Here is a 19,761-nt window from a genome sequence, read left to right as displayed (position 1 = left end):
AGAGGCGAGTGAAGCGCCGAAGGATCGGCGAACAAAGAAGTCGTGTTTTGAGAGGAGTCGGCATCGTAGCTGGGCATCGGATAGAATGGTTTGTGGGTGGTGCTCGAGGCGGGAATCACATTAACCAGTCCGTAGCTCTCGGCTTGTAGCTCCCCTGACACCTTACCCGATTCAGTGGTGGTGCTGTGCACTGGCTTCGCGTGGATTCGGTTGTGGTGTTGCGTTGTGGGACGGTTGGCGGGCCTGTTATGCAATTTCTGGTGGTGTAGAGCAGGTGGAATCGCTGTGGTTTTTGCAGGAGCAGCGGTTGTTGTAGTGGGATCTGTGGTTGTTGTAGTGGGAGCAGTGGTTGTTGTTATCGGAGCCTCTGTGGTTGTTGTTGTAGGAGCCTCGGTTGTTGGAGTTGTTGAGGGAAGTGTCGTTTGAGGCTCTGGTTCTGGAGTGGTGGTGCCTGGACTGGACTCTGCTGGTGGCTCTGTGATTGGAGCCTCTGGCGGAGTGGTCACTGGTTCCGGTGTGGTTGTTGTTGCTGTTGCTTCTGGCACTGGTGTTGTTGTGCTTGTTGTCGTCGTAGTGCTGGCTGTTGGCTTGGGCTTCTTGTGGGGTCTCTGCGGTCTTGGGTGCTTCTGAGTATCCACAATCTGCGGCTGTGGTGCAGACGCAGCGGAGGCTGATTCACTCCCTTCCTGGATCTTTGGTTTTGGCTTCGACGTGGGCTTCCGCTTTGGCTTCGATGGTTTTGCGTTGCCACCGGACGGTCCTGTACCTGGGGCTCGTGTGGGCTTGCGTTTCTTCTTTTTCTGAGTGGTCGGGGCCGGTGGTTGGGTGGTTGTGGTCGTGCTTTCTATTGGTGCAGGCTCCTCTTGCGTCACTTGAGTGGGTGACTCCGTTTGGGTTTCGGGGGCCGGTGTGGTTGTTGTCGTTGTTGTTGTCGTTGTGGTAGTTGTCTTCTTCTTGACCTTCTGCTTTCCTCCAGTGGACTGGGATGTAGTTTCGGCCGGAGCCCCACCGTTAGGCTTTTCACGCGTTGAGGTTGAGTGGGCTTGCGCTGCACACTCGCCGGCTTCTTGGCCAGCTGGTGGCTGAAGGCAATTTCGGTGCTCGAGGGGCGCTGCTCGAGGAGGTGGGCGTGTGAATGATCTCCTGGTTGTTGTAGAATACGCGTCGCGTGGTGGTCTCCGGCCGCCCTGTGGTGCTCGGCAGCTTTTGGTAGATCGGCTGCATGTGGAGGAGCTCAAACTCGGGCATGTTGGCGGCCACCTGTTGGTATTGCTGCATTCCCGTGTACACAGACTCCATCGGATCCAGTTCCTCCTGCACCACCTGCGGTGTCACTTGGGTGGTGCTGGTAGTGGTTGCGGGCTTGCGTTTTGTGCCCGGCTTGCGCTTTGCGGGCTTGGGTTTCTTCGTGGCACGTGTGGTTGGTGGCGCCGCCCGGGTGGATGTCTCCAGCAGCTCCGACTCCGGAGTCATCACAATCTGGGGCGGGCGCTGCTGCGGGAAAATGTCGCCACCCGTGTTGCCGAAAATGGCGGGCAGAATAAGCGACCAGGAGGAGGAAACGTCGGGCGTATCCAAAAGGGGAGGAAGCAGCTCCCCGGAGCTGTTCTTGGCCGAGCTGGAGGCCACCTCCTTGTTCAGCACGTCCTGCACGCTGTTCACAATGTCCTGGACATTCTTATCGGGATTGCTTTCAGCCAGCGGGGCGGGGTGGATGATGGACGGTCCCTCGCCGTCGCCATTGGCCACGATGCTCTGAATCTCCTGCATGGTCATCAGCCGCTTGACCAGCTCGCCGTGCTCGTCGAACGTGTAGAACTCGTAGCGGTCTGGGTTAAGCAGCACGATGGGGCTGGCCACTTGCAACGACGGCTGTGGCTTCGGGACCTTGTGGCCGAGTGCGTCCGTGAACTGCGGCTCATTGCCATCGAGAACCACTGAAACCGATGGGGTGGCACTGGAATGAGGAGTATTAGATTAGAAATTATTATTTGAGAGGAAATTTATCAATGGACTTATACAATGGACTTATAAAGTAAAAATTCAAAAATCATATTTTTATCCGTAATCATTATAAGCGCTATTCAAAAAAATCCAAAATAATTATTATTTATACAATTTTATGTATTTTGAGAAAAAAAAATGTTTTTTAGTTTTATTATGTATATAAAAAAAAACAAGAAAGAAAGCAAACTTCGGCAAGCCGAAGTTCATATACCCTTGCAGCTATTGCAAGAATTAAATACTTTTGAAAACATTAAAATTGCGTTTATGTTGAAAAACATTGAAGCTATGATGACTTGCAGCTCATTATTAGATAGTTATTTTATATATTTTTATTATTTCTTTGGAAGCTATGTGATGTAGTCGTCCGATTTTGATGAAATGTAAACCGTAATTCTGAAATAATTAACCACTACTATATGTTGAAGAGCTAAGAAAAAAATTAAAAAACAGCTAAGTTATAATTTTTTTTTTTCCTTTTTTTTCCGATTGTTCCTATGGGAGCTATATGCTATAGTCGTCCGATTTTGATATAATTTAAACCGTAAATCGAAAATATTTAACCATTACTAAGTGTCGAAGGGTATTATAATTTCAGTCAGAAGTTTGCAACGCAGTGAAGGAGACATCTCCGACCCTATAAAGTATATATATTCTTGATCAGCATCACTAGTAGAGTCGATCTAGCCATGTCCGTCTGTCCGTCCGTCTGTCCGTCCGTCTGTCCGTCTGTCAGTATGTCCGTCCGTTTATATGCAAACTATTCTCTCAGTTTAAAAGCTATCTGCATGAAACTTTTGTCTTTCTATTGCAGGTAGTATATAAGTCGGAACGAGCCGGATCGGACGACTATAGCATATAGCTCCCATAGGAACAATCGGAAAAATAAATGAAAAAAAATTATAACTTTGCTGTTTTTTAATTTTTTGTTTAGTCCTTCGACATTTATTAATGGTTAAATATTTCCGATTTACGGTTTAAATTATATCAAAATCGGACGACTATAGCATATAGCTCCCATAGGAACAATCGGAAAAATAAATGAAAAAAATATAACTTTGCTGTTTTTTAATTTTTTGTTTAGTTCTTCGACACTTAGTAATGGTTAAATATTTTCGATTTACGGTTTAAATTATATCAAAATCGGACGACTATAGCATATAGCTCCCATAGGAACAATCGGAAAAATAAATGAAAACAAAAAACAAAACCAAAACCACCAAAAAAAAGCAAAAGCGCCGAAAAATAACCAAATCAAAATAACCATGCTAAGCGAAAACTAAACAAAAAATTAAAAACAACAAAGTTAAATTTTTTCAATATTCCGATGTCCTATGGGAGCTAAGCATAGTCGTCCGATTTGATGAAATTTAACAAATCTGAAATATTAACCATGCTTATGTCGAAAAACAAAACAAAAATAAAAACAGCAAAGTAAATTTTCAATACCGAGTCCAGGGACAAGCAAGTCGTCCGATTTGATAAATTAAACCATAATCTAAATATTAACCATGCTATATGCGAAAACTAAACAAAAATTAAAAACAGCAAGTAAATTTTCAATATTTTCCGATGTTCCTATGGGAGCAATCATAGTCGTCCGATCCGGCTCGCCGACTAAACTACCGCAAAGAAGACAACTTTGGGAAAGTCAGCGAAGCTTAAAACGAGAGACAGTGCAAAAACGGACGGACGACGACAACGACAACGACAGACGACAGACGGACAGACGGACGGACGACGGACAGCAAACGACCACAGACACAAAAAAAACTAAGGGCGGAAACGTCTCCTCACGCGCAAACTCACAAAAAAACCCTCCAAGAAAAAATTATAACTTTTCTGTTTTTTTAATTTTTTGTTCAGTTCTTCGACATATAGCAATGGTTAAATATTTCAGAATAATGGTTTAGATTTTATCAAAATCGGACGTCTATATCATATAGCTCCCATAGAAATAATAAAAATATATAAAATAACTATAAAATAATTGAGCTGCTAATCATCATAGCTTCAATGTTTTTAAACATATACGCAGTAAATCATAATTTTAATGTTTTCAAAAATGTTAAATTCTTGCAATAGCTTCAAGGGTATATGAACTTCGGCTTGCCAAAGTTTGCTTTCTTTCTTGTTTTTAATTTAGATTAAAATACATTAATAATCATAAGCTTAAATACAATGCACATTAAATTTGCATGATTTATTAAACCTGTTCCGAAAACAATCAAATGAAAAAAGCTGTAAGGGTATATAAACTTAAACTCGTCAAAGTGTTATTTTTATACCCTTGCAGAGGGTATTATAATTTCAGTCAGAAGTTTGCAACGCAGTGAAGGAGACATCTCCGACCCTATAAAGTATATATATTCATGATCAGTATCACTAGGGGAGTCGATCTAGTCCGTCTTTCCGTCTGTCCGTCCGTCTGTCCGTCCGTCTGTCCGTCCGTCTGTCCGTCCGTTTCTACTCAAACTAGTCTCTCAGTTTTAAAGCTATCTGCATGAAACTTTCCCAAAAGTTGTCTTTCTATTGCAGGTAGTATATAAGTCGGAACGAGCCGGATCGGACGACTATAGCATATAGCTCCCATAGGAACAATCGGAAAAAAATACCAAAAAAATTTTAACTTTGCTGTTTTTAAATTTTTCTATTAGTTCTTCGACCTATACATAGTAGTTTAAATTTCATAAAAATCGGACGACCATATCATATAGCTCCCATAAAAATAATAAAAATATATAAAATAACTATCTAATAATTGAGCTGCAAATCATCATTGCTTCAATGCTTTTGGGCGTATACGCAAGTAAATCATAATTTTAATGTTTTCAAAAATATTTAATTCTTGCAAGAGCTGCAAGGGTATATGAACTTCGGCTTGCTGAAGTTTGCTTCCTGTCTTGTTATTAAGTTGACTTGAAAAGTATAGTTGAGAAAAGTTTTTATTGCAAACATTTCCCTTTGAGTGCTTATAAGCGTGTTTATAGCGGAATTCTACTGTGTCTACGAATCCCAGGGTCCCCGATTCAAATCAAGGTTGGGTGGACTAGGTTGGGTGAACTTAGGTTGTTTCTCTTTCCTTTTCTTTACTTATGTGTATGTAGTTTATTGAATTTCCTTTCAGTCTTATTAAAGGCAGTTTTGAGGTTGTCGGAACGTCAAATAAGAAATCAAATGCGATTTTCTGTATTTTGTTTTTAACAGTTTTTCTTTTAAATGTACTATTTAAATTATGGTTGCCAAAGAGTTTTGCTATTTGGGGGTTTCTTATTTAAAGCTGAAAATAAACTTTTACTGCCAAGACGTTTAATGTTAAGATCAACTTCTTAAAATTCCACTGTAGCGTTTGCTTGGGCTAATGTGCCATAATATCAGCTAATTGCTTCTGTGTCTTAAATCTATCTGCTCACCGACCTAAGACATGACATACGTGGCATCTGATTTTTATAAAGTCGTACTGGCGGAAGTATCGTTTGTCCCTCGGACGACGCAAGTCATGTTGCATACTTTGCGGCGCATTTCCACGTTGGCATTTTAATGGAAATTGAGAACTATGAAATGGTCGCAGAAAGTCACGCAGTCATCCTGCTCATCCATCCCGCGGCCTCCAGCCCCAACACCCAACCCCCATCCCCTGTCTCAACTGCATCTATATCCTCAATCTGCATTTGTGCAGCGCTTAGTGGGGATATCTCGGCACACACTACAGTTTACATATGTTAGCTGACGTCGGTGGTGCGTCTGTGTCAGTATGATATGAGTATGCAAGTAATTCCGCGTGTGGCATGAGCACATCATTAACATTTAAGCACGTGAGCTGGAGCGTGCTTAGTCATATACAGCTGCCTCACGCATACTGCAAATGGACACATATCCATATGCCGTATGCCACATGTCATAGAGCGGGCTGATGCATCGTCAGAATCATCAGCGCGGAGGGGGCAAATCCCCTCATGCGCAAATTAAGTGCAGAATTGTGTTGCAATGGGATTAGGATGAAAATATCCCGTAAAATTTGTGTGCATTTTCAACCGGCTCTCGTCGATTTGCAGCTCAGTGCGATTTGGGCTTTGAGGCGAAAATAAATGATTTATTGACTTGTTTCCAATTTAATTTTTAGGTAAACGCTGCCGACCAAGTGACGTTCAGCGTTCAGCGTAAAGGACCCAAAGAATGTCGGGCACACAGATTGGTTTTAATTGGAATCCGGAGGGCAATGCAGCACAATCAAAAATGCATGTAAATATTGCAGATGCGCCTCACTGCAGTTGCCATCACGGACCTGCGAATCATCATGGCCGTTATAATCGTTATCGTCCTTATCGTCGTTATCACCATCAGCGGCAACAGAGGCAGCAGAGGCAACAGAGGCAAAAGAGGCAACAGCTCGCAGTCATTACCATCGGTGGGCCGAGGGAGCGGAACTCCGGCAGCTGACGCAAGACGCCGCTGGCTGTGAATTTGTTTATGCGCGGAATTAATATGAAATTGTGCCGGAACCTTTCAAACAGCTGTCTTTGTGCCAGCAGAGTGGCAGTTGGGGCGCCACAAAACCGAAAAATATGACAGCCTTTGCTTTCGTGGAGCCCTTCTTTCCAGCGCAGATTAGGGATAAACGGTTTCGGGTCCACCCAAACCCAATTGATTAGCATTGATTTGAAGTTAATGAGCACTCAATTTAGTCGCTGACGTCTGACCGTGGTCCTGGTCCTGGCCCTGGCCTATGCTCACGGCCCGCCTTCACCCACCTTCACCCACCTCCACCCACCTATCAATGGGATTCCGAACGCGTGCCACAAAGTATGCAACGCTTTGCAGCCCACTCCAGTACGCTTTGCGGCCGCAGAGCAAATTAATTAAAAATACTAAGGCGAGTGCCCAGTCTGACCAACCCACGCTCCTCGAAACAGCGGCTACAACAAAGCAGGAAATTCTATTTCAATTAGTGGCAAAAATTGCAAAAAGCTGTGCAAACAAAAGATTTTCCCCAGCAACAGCAACAGCGATAGAAACAGCAAACAAAGGGCAACTAAAAATGGACGAGAAAACAAAGAGGCCCACCCCCTACACGGAAAATAAAAAGGTTGGAGATCAAAACAATATGATCTAACTTAAGCTGATAAATTAGGACATTGTTGATTCATGGGCTTACGATTTCTCACAGCAAATCCAGCCTTTATCTACACTTCGCGTGCTCCTTAAATACTTAAGTAAAAACTTTTAATTTATTCTAAGTGACAAATTATTGGGACATCAAACCTGTCTTATAAATGCATCTGTAAGTCCACCAAATAACGAAAAGCAAAAGGTGCATTTTTTATTATTTTTCTCAGTGCGGATTCCTTAATTCAGGCAGCAAAGCCGCAATAAACGTAAGCCCGTACCTGTACAAAACGGGTGTGTGTGTGTGTTGTGTGTGAACTCACCTGGAACCGATGACTTTCTTTGACGGCTCAGTCTCCTCGACCCCTGTGGATGTGGCTGTGCTCAGGGGAGTATTTGGACCCGGACCCTCCTCCCCTTGAGGAGGAGGTGAATCGTAGACGAAGGCCGGCTGCATGTTGGCGGACTTGGGCTGGCTCCGCTGGCTGGACGTCGTCGAGGTGGTCACATAGGTGACCAGCGGTTGCTGCGGCTGGCTGTTTGGATAGGCCGGAATGCCGGCGGTGGCCAAGGCCAGCCAGAGCAGCGGCCAGAGTGCCGGGGATGTGCGCGGTAGACGCATTGTGGGTTCGTGGAGTGCTGGGGCGGAGCGGGCGCTTTGGTGCTTTAGCCCCGGACTAATCTTAAAATTGTTTTCCTCTCCCTTTTGCTGGCGGGAGGTCGGGACCTTTGGCTCACTGAGTCCGATTGGCGCTTAATGTCGAAGGACGCTGCATAAACATCAAGCGAGAGCTGCAAAACGAAATAAAAAACTAATTAAAGCAGTGTTAATGAAGGCGAGCGAGCGAAAGGAAAGCCGGCGAGGAATTTGCATAAAGTGTGGGCCTCCTTAAAGCAACTCGCGCACTTTAAGCGGCGCTGCAGGCGGTGCATTGTGGCAACCGGCTGCTTTTAGGCCCTGTCATAATCAGGCGTCCTGGCAGCAGGCAAATTGCCAAGCACCTGAAACCTGGCACGCTAATGCGCCTGTAATTATGCTAATAATAACGAGCAGCCACATGAGGCGAGTGGGGGAAGTAATGCCATTGGAGTCGGCGTCTTTGCAGTAAAGCATGCTTTCAGAGCCTTGGCCTAAGTGCCAGGCAATTTGGTCATAAGCTGGGGATACGAACCCACCAGCACCCCTCCCAGCCAAAGAACGGCCGTGTGCATTACGGAATGCATATGCCACCTGATGGAAATTTCAGATTCGCAATAACTTAAAGCGGCATTCAAGTTGCCCTACGTGACTGAGGATTCGCCATCCGGGAAAACCGGGCGAAATCCGTTGCCAGGTATCGGGAAATGATTCTTATTTTTAGCCCAGACTCCCTCCCCGTAGCTCTCCTCTTTCGATGTTGTTGTCTGTCACTTGCTATCAGTATTAGAAATCTGTGCAAATACTTGGCAGCCATTTTGACAGTTTTCCTGTTTCGCGTTGTGCCACTAAGCCCTCTGTGCGTGTGTGTGATAGCACAAATGAATTGTCAATGGCGCGACATGAGGGAAACAGCATCCCGGCAATATGTTAATAAGCACAATGGCCAACACCAACAGCAACACCAACAGCAACAGCAACGCAGCGGCAAAGCCCAAGAATGCGCTGACAACTTAAAGCCGACGCTGTCAAAATGTTAGCTTACAGAAACGTATCCTGGCAAACATACTGAGCCCCCCCTCCCTTCCCCTTTGGCCCACGTCCCTGTGAACTTGTGAACCCGACCAGTTTGCCACATCACGTACGCACACCAACACAGGCCATGAAACAAGTCCATATACAGCAGATAGCTAAACGATTCGTGGTCAATGCGAAAAAAGTCGGCCATAAATACCGAGGCTGGCCATAAAAATATGCTTGCTGACTGGTTGCTGACGGCATTGGCACTTTTGGTCCTATTTTTGATTTCCTCCGTTCGCTTTATGGCCCCCGAACATCGAGGGGAATACAACCAAATTAACATAAATTGGGCGTAAAATATATCAGCATAATGTAGGTTTCACAGGGGCCGTCAGTCCACCGACATCGGCATCGTCACCGGCATCGGCATCGGCGACAAAGGACTCGTCACGGCCATAAGTTGGCAATTGATTTGTAACGGTAAATTACGATTGTCAGCGGTCCTTCGGCGAACTTCGAAGAACTTTGCAAGTGTAGACGGGGGGTGGAGTGGTGCCGAACCGGTTGACATTGAAATGTAAATGAATGCCGGCCCCGAAGAGTGGCTTACCCTTTGGGAGGAGCGCCCGAGGACTTAACGGAGGTGAGGTGCCAGGACAGATTGGTCGGACTGCCATTGTCTGGGTCGACAATGACGCCGAGTGACATGACAAGTGGCCGACAAACACTCACCCGCCCCGCAAACAGAAAGTCACAAAGGGAGCGCCCCACACAAGCACTGAAAGCTGAAGAAGTGCTCCGTGCGCCTGTTCAGGGTCCAATCCAGATCCAGATCCAGATTCAGTTACAGGTTCGGCCAAGATGGAAGCTGACAGCTGTAGAGACAAGCAAACGAATCGAGATGAGAAGAAATGAGACCGCACACGAGCTGGACGTTTGTTTAAACAAATCACTCCGACATTTCCATATATTGGGGGCAAAAGAACAAGGGTGATAGGGCCGAAAAAGCGTAACACATGCAAATTGTGTGTGTGTGTGTGTGTGTGTGGGGAGGAGACTGGCCATAAATAAAACGACAAAAGGTGTATTTAGCCAAAATGACATTCTGAGGCATGTGGCTGGCAGACTTGGCTCAGGACATATTCCCATCCTCAGACCAGGACGGAGGTGTGGCTCTCTAAGGACACTTCCGCCAGCAGCTAGATGGCAATACTCTATATTTTTAGTCGAAAGAGTGTCAGATGCCAGACTTCATTAGCATGGGAGAACAGAAAAATTAGCATAAGCTACTGAGTTCTTGAAACCGTGCTCCGCAGTTGTTTGACTTTAATTGAAACTCAGTCCAAAATTAGTAATATTTTGTACTATATTCGGCTTTATTGGTGGACATCGTCCGGATCAATAATTCCTAGGAGTTGGGCTTAAATGTTAAGGGCGGCTGGGGAAGAGGGGAACTAAAGTCAATTGAGTTAGCCAAGATGCTTGTGACGAATATAGTTGAAATTGGTTTTAAGGCTTCAGAGCCAGCACCAAATAAAGTAGACAAGCGGTCAGCAAATGAGCCACTCACACGAGCACAAGATCTGGGTGTGTAAAAAGTTGAGAAGAGTTTGCAACGTCCACAGCGTCCATCGAATGTGTCACGTCTCCTGGGTTTGTGGAAAATTAAGATTTTCCACCATGGCGAAACTTGTTTTGGTTTGTTTTTTGCTTGTTAGCCATTGATTTCTTATTGGATTTACTGCCCGCCCCTCCGCACACAGCAGGGCTTTGGAGCAATCAGTTACCGCTTGCGGCTAGGAAATTAAAGCAAATCGCATTACGGCGCTTAGTCAAGGTCGCGGTACACTCGAGCTTGCATAGGTCGCACCCTTCAGTGTATCAGCCAGCTGTTGAGCCTGATTTCTGTTTCTGTTTCATTTGTTTTTTGCTCTCCAGGAAGCGCAGGCAAGTGTTGGCCCACGTTTAAACACTCTTCTTCCGACTGACAGAGCTGGGCTTTCTCTTTGGCAAGCCTTCAGCCCTCGCCGGTAGCTCCAGAGCCATCCAGCGCCATCCAGAGCCTCGGAGCCATCCAGCCATCCAGAGCTCGCACTTTCGCACTCTGGCGCTCCCAAGGGGCCCGGTGGAGTGGTTACTGGTGCGCTACACTAACAGAACTTTATCGCTCTGTTTCCGCTTCCGTTACGTTACGTATACGCTCCCCGAGCGTGGCCTCCCGACGCTCATAAGATGTAATTTCAGCGCTGACCCTGCCGTTCGCCCAGCTTGAAAACTTTCCTTCTCGAGCGCAGAACATTTGATTTTATTTATTTTTTTCGATTTGCGCTTTTCTTTCGAAGTGCGCACACAAAACACCCGCACATGTTGGCCTGTTGTTCTGGCGTCCTGGTCGACGAAGCGATTTCATTCCTTCCGGCCCACAGTGGGCAAAGGACATGGTTGGCGGCGTTCAAGTAGCATTTTAAGAAGACCAGAACAGTATTTTCTTATGCGCAATTATGTTTGTTCACCTTTGTGCATGTTGTTTTATATTTGTACAATGCTATTGGCGGTATTATAGATTATTAACAAGCCAAGTTCTGACACCCTACCCAGGAATACTTTAAACAATGAAATTTAGTAAGTCGTAAGTTATTTTTGCGAAACTTAACAGTGATTTCTATAAGGTCAGTTCACTGACCCATGGGGTTTTGAAGTAATAAAAACAGTAAGCAGACAAAAAAAAAGGCCCACCTCTCTTTTACTTAATAAATTAGCTTATCAATACTTAAGTGAATGTTACTGTATTGTGTAGTGAAATCAATTAAATATTCGTATTTATTTAAATTTATCATTCGTCATTCATTAGGGTTTTGGATAGCAAAAAAAAACTGGATAGTTCTCTCTTCATTTTTTTCTTATTGAAAAGCAGTAATAACAGACTTTTTTTATTTGTCAAAGAATAACTTTTGTTTATTTCACAGCTTACTGTTTTTAAGTCGTATTCATTTGATCATTATTTAAAATAAAAATCGCCGGTAACTGTTTTTTTTTGTAAAACAAAATTTAAATTGGGCTTGGTATGATTTTTATGAAAGGGAAAAAGTAAGCTTTTTCTTAATAAGACTAAAAACATTGAAAAACGTGAAAATGCCAATTTAGACAGTTGTGTTAATGTACTCCTTTTTCATGGTACTTTTTGATAAATTCTTTATGAAACAGAATGATGGGTGATGTTAAAAGTCAGAACGATAGGTAGACGGATATTTTTTTTAGATGTATAAGCATTATTGAATAATTTATTTAATTAATTCCACTGAAATAGATGCTTAGCTGAACACATTGGCCCACTGTGCAGCCATTTGCCCTGCCTTTTCCGCTAGTACTACTACTGTTACTGCTACTGCTACTGCTCCTGCTACTGCTACTGGCAGTTGTGCGCCTCTGGCCGGCTAATGTGCATTTTATTTTCCGATCCCACTGCCGGCGGAGCTGAGTCGATTCATTGGCCATTTACTGGCTGGCAGTGCCCCTTCCGCACGGGTTCTACACGGGCATGTGCATGACATATATTGTTTTGGAAAAGATTTCGCACGCCGCAGGAGCTCGATATAATTTTCAGCATTCCATTCCCATCACGTGCATATCTCGCTATGCCAATCTTCATTTGGCTATGAAACTTTTCGGCTCCGTTCTCCTTATCTGGCTGTCTATTCTTTGTCCCGGCTGTTATTGTTTGGAGCGGATCGAATTCTGAGAGGACGTAGGTGGATTGTGTGTTTATGCCTGGCACAACCCTCACAAAGGCTAAGGTGGCATTGGTGGCATCGGTGGCATCGGTGTCTGCCTGCCGCCGACACCGCACTTCACCATAAATAAATCCCCGCGCCGGGACAAGAAGCTCGTTTCGGCTTTATAGTTTTTCAAGTTTGTGCGGCTCAACGGCAACCGCTTTGCCTCGCATTATTCCACTTCGCACGTGTCGCCCATCGAGGCTTCGGATCTTCCTGCCATTGTCATCGCCGGAGCTCCAGCAGTCTATTGAATGGCTCTGTCCCGATTCGATCCCAGTCCATACACGTTTCACTTGCTGCTGCTGCCGGGTGTCCGCTTGTCCGGGTGTCCGCTTGTCCGGTTGACCGGACTGTCCTGCAGCTGCGCCAAGTTCCAAAGTTATGGGGTCAGGGCGTGAGCGGGATTAGGACACGTGGCGTGGCTCATGGCCCGACTTAAAAAAGAATCTCCTTGGCAATAATTAGCAGAACTTGCCTAGCGACTTGCCTGCCGACGTCACGTGATTCGTGCATGCGGCCTGCAACTTTTCAGCTACGCATCAGGCGAGAGGCGCGAATCGAGAGGCGAGCTTCTGATTGCCGCAATTTATCAAATGGCGCGTGCTCGAGTCGCATTGCATTCGCATTTGTCTTGGCCCGGTCAGAGTGCGCCCTGCCGACGACAAGCAGTCGTGTCAACATTTTAATTGATTGCGTTAAAGCGAGGCCATAATCTGGACCGGTGAGCAGGCTTTAAAGTGCGAATAAATCGCTTCAAATTAAGTAAAACTGCAAACAGTTGTGCCGCTTGCAGTGGGGCATTTGTTCGGGGATTCGAGTTGATAAGGGCTTAAATGAGAACGACGACAGAGGCCGCAAACAAACGACGGGGGAATCAACACCAGGCCGTGCTTAATCCATTATGCAATCGCCTGCCATTATCACATTTGTAATATATTTATTGTCGCAGGCATGAACTATGGTGTGTGCTTAAAGCGGGCCAATTTTGGTGCGGTGTCATAATTATTTGCACTTTAAGGGATCCTGGACCATCGGTTATATGTACACAGGCGTGTGTGTATCCCTTATGGTCGCACGCCTCTGAATTCCACATGAGTAACCCTTCGCGCTTGGTCACTCCGTCCCGGGCTGTGACATATGGAAATGCCAGGCTAGAAAAACCCCGAAAAGGAAAAAGGAAACGAAGTCCTCGCAAACACTTTGATTCCGCACAAATTTTGCACAGCAGCAAATTTTTCAATTTATAATCAAAACAAGTGAGGGCAGCTGGGATGCCGAGTGAGTCTGATGTCTGCTTGTGGCTGATTAGTATGAACCCTAAGAGGGCGCCTACTGGCCACCCTGCAACCTTGGCACATTCAATCATCAGGCATTCAAGCATTCAAGCATTCAAGCATTCACTCATTCATTCCTGGACTCTGCAGCCAACAAACTGTGAAAAGGGACCTTGAAAGGTGCACAAAATCCTTTGCTCTGCTCCGCACAAAAAGGCGTCGTATCCTTTTATGCCCAACTGCGTTTCTTTTGGCCAGCGAGCGGTCGAGTGTGTGTGAAAGGATTTAGCCACCATGAGTTTGAGTGAGTGCGCAGTGCTTATCCCAACTCCGTCCATCGCCTTTTTTTACCGCCCGCTGCGTCATTTGCTGAATGGCGGTGGGGCACACCAGCGGTGCCCTCATGTTGGCCATATCCGTGTCCTTTGAGCCCTGACTTGCACAATCACTCGGCTTGTTTTATCAGCCCGCCGTAATTGCCGGGCTTTCAAACCCGACTGGCCGCTAGTGGGCGGCCTAGGACTGATTAGTGAGCCGCAGTGAGTCAGCTATTTCCAGTGCATTAGTCATGTTAATTAACCCTAGGCGGAGGCTTTTCATAATCTAGTTGCCCGAATTACATTACGCTGCGCCCAGGCCCGAGATGAGTTAAATCTATTATTTAATTGCATTTTAAATTCACCAGCGGCCACGGCAAAGGCTTGGCCTCTCTCTCTCTCTCGGTTAGCAGGCTTTCGGCTTACACCCAGAAGGATATGCTTGCACACCGCACCCACAATCGAGGCAGGCAGGCACCTATCTGGGGGTGTTTGGGCCACCCGGACTGGAAACAAATCCGTGCAGAGGACCTACAACGGCAATACAAACATGCGAACATTTTTCATGGCAATCTGCTGGCCAAGTCGGACCTCGGATAAGGTTCTATTGCCTCCCAACTACTACCAACTGCTGCCCCAGGCGCTTTTGGAGACAGCAAAAACGCCGTTGGTACACGGGGAAGCTTCTCGTCTCACTTCACTGTGGCACAGATACAGATACGCCGGGCGGAGGCAAAAACGGCTGCGAAACGAGGCCAAATGTGCGGACAGTTATGAAGATTTGTGATATCGCCCTGTGCAGGCCTAGACAGGCAGCGATATCTGGAGTGATAAGTTGGCCGGGATGAGGCCAATAGATGCCCTTTATTGCATTCCGTGTATTTGATGTTGTGTTGTGCTGTGCGTTAGTCTGTATAAATTATAGATCAGCAGACACTATCTAGCTTTTTTTCGGAGATAAATGTGAGAAGGAGAAGTGTCTCTTATGTATTTACTGCGAATTAAAAGCAACGCTAACCGTTCCCCCATCGGTCATGGTCAATAAAGGCAACATGCGCTGAGGTTTTCGGCTTAAGCTGGATTCCCCAGTTGCCAATCGGGACCTTAAAGCATCCTTTGGGCCATGCAGCAGACCTCCGGTGGCGTCGCCTTTCAGCCGAGCGCTTGGCTCCAAAGCACATAATTTAGTGCCTGCAGTTGAGGTTCAGTTTCGCCAAAGCTGCTTTACCTGTTTTGCATAATTTCCGTTATTCACCGCCCCCCACCCCCGTCCACCCAACGACAACGTCAACAGCAGCAGCAGCAGCAGCTGCGGTGCATTTTGGGCCCTGCCGAGCATCCTTTCGGACATTAGCCGCCTGTTTAACATTTTATGTGCAGGTGCTGGGCTCGTCAAGCTGAACTCTGTTTGCCCTTCTTGAGATGCGAGTCGAGCTGACTGCTGTCGACTGCTGTCGACTGCTGTTGACACAGTTAAACGCCGGCCCATTTATTATGCGAATTTATTGTGCCTCAGACGGGGAGTTGCCGAAACTTGCGTTCTGACCGCACGGGCTTAAATATTTCCGCCCGAGCTCCTCGGCCAACTCAATTAGGCCCATTGCAGTTGAGTGGGTGTGAGTGAGCTGAGGTGCGTACAAGTTTATGAACTTTGCAGCAGCCCCTCGCACGGACGGGCTGCATGTTGGGCAAACACGCAACGCATTTTCGCACTCACGCAAATTACCAAATAAGCGACGTGCGAATTTGCGTATGTGTGCTGCCCAACTTGCCAACTGCCGGCTTGCGAGGGTGCGGATGGCCCGTGGATGGTCCGCCAGTGGCGCTCAAAGTTTACCTTTGGTTTTTCGTGCAAATTTGATTTGGTTGCTGGTTGCTGCTGTCTGCCGCTTCCGCTGCCGCTGCCGCTGCCGAGGAACTTTAACTTGCGTTTCGGGCCCAGTGCCTGTGATTTTCGGGGATCTGTGGGCGTTTGCATGTGCATGTGCATGTGCGTGTGCTGCGTATTCGTATTCGTGGGCAGGTGCATAGTTAATTTGCACAACAATGCGCCGCTCCGGCGCCTGCTGCATGTAGCTGCGCATCTTTGCCATTAAGTGGTGCAAAGAGCTGGTGTGGGACCGCTAACAGCTCCTAAAAACTCAATTACCAGTTCCCAGTCTGCCTGGTTGCCTGGTTGGCTGGTTGGCAGGTTGGCAGCCGGGGGCGCTGATGGGAACTGCCTGTTCTGGGCCCAAACTTAAGGCACATCTGACTAACGCCTGACTAGAACCACACCCGTTCAGTTGGACTGGCAGGCATTTTAATTAAAGGCTGCTTAGTGGAAGTTGATTAGGCGAATTGTGTATGTTAATGTGCTCCCAGAAGTGGCAGGCCCAACGCCACCGCCACCGCCACCGCTACCGCCACCGCCAGTTGTAAATTGGGGCGGCGTCCACAAACAGCTGCAGCTGCTCGGAAATACACACCCCTCCACCCATGTATTAGAACACAGCTCCGAGGGTCCAGGCCCCATAACGTCAGAATAGACAAACTTTCGACGGAGTTATGCGCGCCGCAGGCCGAACTGCAGTTTCATTTCGCATTCATATGCGAAACTTTGGCGCATGCTTAGCTCGCATTCGCATTCGAACAAAGGCGCTTTAAATCGCTATTAAAACTCGCTCACATCCAGGAGCGGAGCTGATTGGAGCTGAGCTGAGCTGCCCCGCCCCGCCCCGCCCACGCCCACTCGCATGTACATGGCATCCTGGATTCAGGACGCAGGACGAAGGACAGGTTCATAAGTTGCCAGAGCAGAGAGCAGAGAGCAATATTTTGGCAACATTTTGTGTGCGCGCATTAATTTATGCAAATAGTTTGAAAATATTAATGGCGGCCAGCAGCAGCTGCTAGGGTTTTAAGGGCAGCAGGACGAGCTGCAGAGCAGTAAATTGAACACTTGGCCGGTCGGGCGCTTGGGCGTTTGGGCGGCATTTGAATTAAACATTTATGCCTTTATGCCTTTAAAACTTGGACAATTTCCGCTACATTATGGGGCATAAAGGCCAATAAGCCGCACACAGCAGCCCGGCCGAAACTACAAGTAAAAGCAATCGACATGGCAGCGCCGAAAGCGGGCTGCACACTCGGAAATATTATATTATATGTAAGCAAAATGGCGCACAGCACAAGAAATAAACTTATGGCGCACTTCCGCAATAGTCAAACATTTTATTTCATTTTATACACCCCTCTGGCCCTTTGTCCGCTGTTCTGTGCTTGTGTGTGCTTGTGTGCGCTTGTGTGTTGTTGTGCTTACCATCAAATATGGTCAAAGAGCAGTTCGAGAATTAAAACGAAACAAAACGGAAATGCTACAGAAATCAACCAACTGGCATAAACTTTGCGACCCGTGCCCGCTCACCACCCACAGCACAGTTCCACTCACTTTCAGCTTTTTTTATTTCTGGCCGGCTGCCCCGAACAAATCAAGTAAAAAATGTTTGTTCTGTTGTATGTAGTTGGCTGTGGAAAATGGTCATTTCCCGTGCCCAATAAAAGGGCCACGGGCTCGCAGAACTAGTGGCCTTTCGAAGTGACGTGCTGACCAACATCGAGCCCAGCACTAATAGCTTCATTAGCTCGGATGCGCGGTAAATACTCAACTTTTGTTCCCGACCAATTCCGGGCGGCTTTTGTTCTTTGTTAAAGCCACACACATTGTCCAGGCATCGAAAGCCATCAATTCGCTTCAATATTTTCAATCTGCCACGGGAAACTCTTCGGCGGAAGAACCCACCGCAAACGGCGAGAGTCCGTCGAATTAGTTTCCCCCAAAAAATACAATAAATGGCGCTGAAATATTCTCAAATCTATTTACTGCCACAGAGCTTTTAGCGATTGGTTGATGGGCGAACATTCTTTGATGCAGCTGTAATAAAATGCAATACTGGATGACTGATAAAATGGATTGGGGATATATTTTATCGGAGGGTGGGGCTTTTGTTTACTATAATATTAAAAGCGAATGCAGCTTTCAAACTACAATAGTTCAATTTGAATGCAAACCATTGGGCTTAAGGACTGGCGGCTAGGATATTGTGCTCCCGACCTAGTAGCATTTAAATATTTATTCATTGCTTGCCATTTACTTGGACCCCCTTCACTGCCCACTTTCAGTCACTTTGTTCTTCCAGACGAATGAAGGAGCACTGCGACCACGTTCGCTCTGATATTGTATTTAAAGCCCCCCGAAAATTCCGTGCGGCTCAATCGCATTGATGGGCAACGACTGGCGGTATTTATACACCAACAAGCACTGGATTGTGTGGAGTGCGGGAGTTGGCGGGAATATGCAGGACTATGACGGCCCCAAATTCTGTTTATTTTGGCCGTCGCACATCAAAGTATCTGAAAAATGACATGTGCTTGTGCCCGGCGACCCTGCGACCCTGCGCCCCACTTCGGCCCTGGCGGCTTAAAAGCTCAATGAGCGAAATTGTTTGATTTTCCCTAACATTTCATTTGGCAGCTCGCCCTGATGATTGTTGCTGCAGCTATATCGATGCTATTTGTTTGAACGTGTGCCTGTGTGTCCTTCGTTTATTTGCATTTGATGTGAGTGTAAGCTGGCAGCCCGCTGTTTTCGTCGCTGACATTCGAAATAATTTGGCTGGCAAAGTTTGGGTCGTTGCTTTTTAATAAAATACTCAAACTTTTGGCAACTGGAATTAGCAATAAAATGCGCTTTTTGATTGCCAAACCTGCACATCCGCTGGGGCATGGATTTCAGTCTCAGTCGCTCTTTATGGCTGCAATTCAATTGCAGAAGAGTATTGATAGTGAAAACCAGACAAGCACATTAAAAATCCCATTTGGGTCAAAGAGAATTACCCCCCTGTTGCCTTGTTTCTCCCGGACCAAGTATGTTTTTTGTAATACAAAAGCAGTAAATAATATGAGATAAAGAAACAAATAAATAAAATGTACAATGGTAAACCAAAATTATTCTCTGACCAACGGACTTAAGCTTTAAAAGGCAGAAAAATCAGAAAACAAATCGCCATATTTTTATACCCTTTTTGGCAGTATTATAATTGTAGTCAACAGTGAAGGAGACACTCCCAAACATATGGACTGTATACTTTCTTGACCAGTGTCACTAAACGAGTTGAAATAGCCACATCCGACTGTCTCTCAGTTTCTACCCAAAACGAAAGGTTAAGTTAACCCTTAGTTTAGCATAAAATTGATAAAAAAAAACAAGTTTTATGTACAGAAAACTGCTTACGAAAAAACAGTTTCCACGTTCTGGAACCGACATCTAAAGGGTTCTAAAGGGTTGTTGTTTATTAATAAAATAGCCTGTTGAAGGCATCCTGGAGCAAAAAGTTTAATTAAAAGACAATTAAAGAGAACGAAGATACTGCCCTTTGCAGCAGAAAGTATAGAAACAACATGTATGATGGCGAAACCTAAGCTAGGCATCCACAAAAACTAACTTCTATCGGAAAGACAAAAAAAATTGTTTGTAAAATGTTAGACGTAATATTATTATAGGTAGTCAATTTTTAGTTTTCAACTCTAAACAAATTAATTTTATAGAACAGCCCCTTATACCCTTGGTCCTAATTAGAACATTTAAA

At 45.9% G+C, this 19,761-nt stretch overlaps 1 protein-coding gene across 1 annotated transcript in view; it reads right to left on the bottom strand.

The window, feature by feature from the left end:
• The window catches only part of LOC121467739 (mucin-17-like), a 36,149-nt gene that overhangs the window by 4,850 nt on the left and 11,538 nt on the right, over window positions 1–19,761 (bottom strand). Inside the window, 4 exon segments of the mRNA XM_041709997.1 lie at window positions 2–1,021; window positions 1,024–1,110; window positions 1,113–1,957; window positions 7,434–7,902. Of these exon segments, the coding sequence (XP_041565931.1) occupies window positions 2–1,021; window positions 1,024–1,110; window positions 1,113–1,957; window positions 7,434–7,732 (2,251 nt within the window). The 5' untranslated portion in view covers window positions 7,733–7,902.

Source organism: Drosophila elegans, unplaced genomic scaffold (assembly GCF_018152505.1).
Source record: "Drosophila elegans isolate 14027-0461.03 unplaced genomic scaffold, ASM1815250v1 contig_641, whole genome shotgun sequence".
NCBI classification, from domain to species: domain Eukaryota; kingdom Metazoa; phylum Arthropoda; class Insecta; order Diptera; family Drosophilidae; genus Drosophila; species Drosophila elegans.
This window is presented reverse-complemented; position numbering and strand designations above follow the sequence as displayed.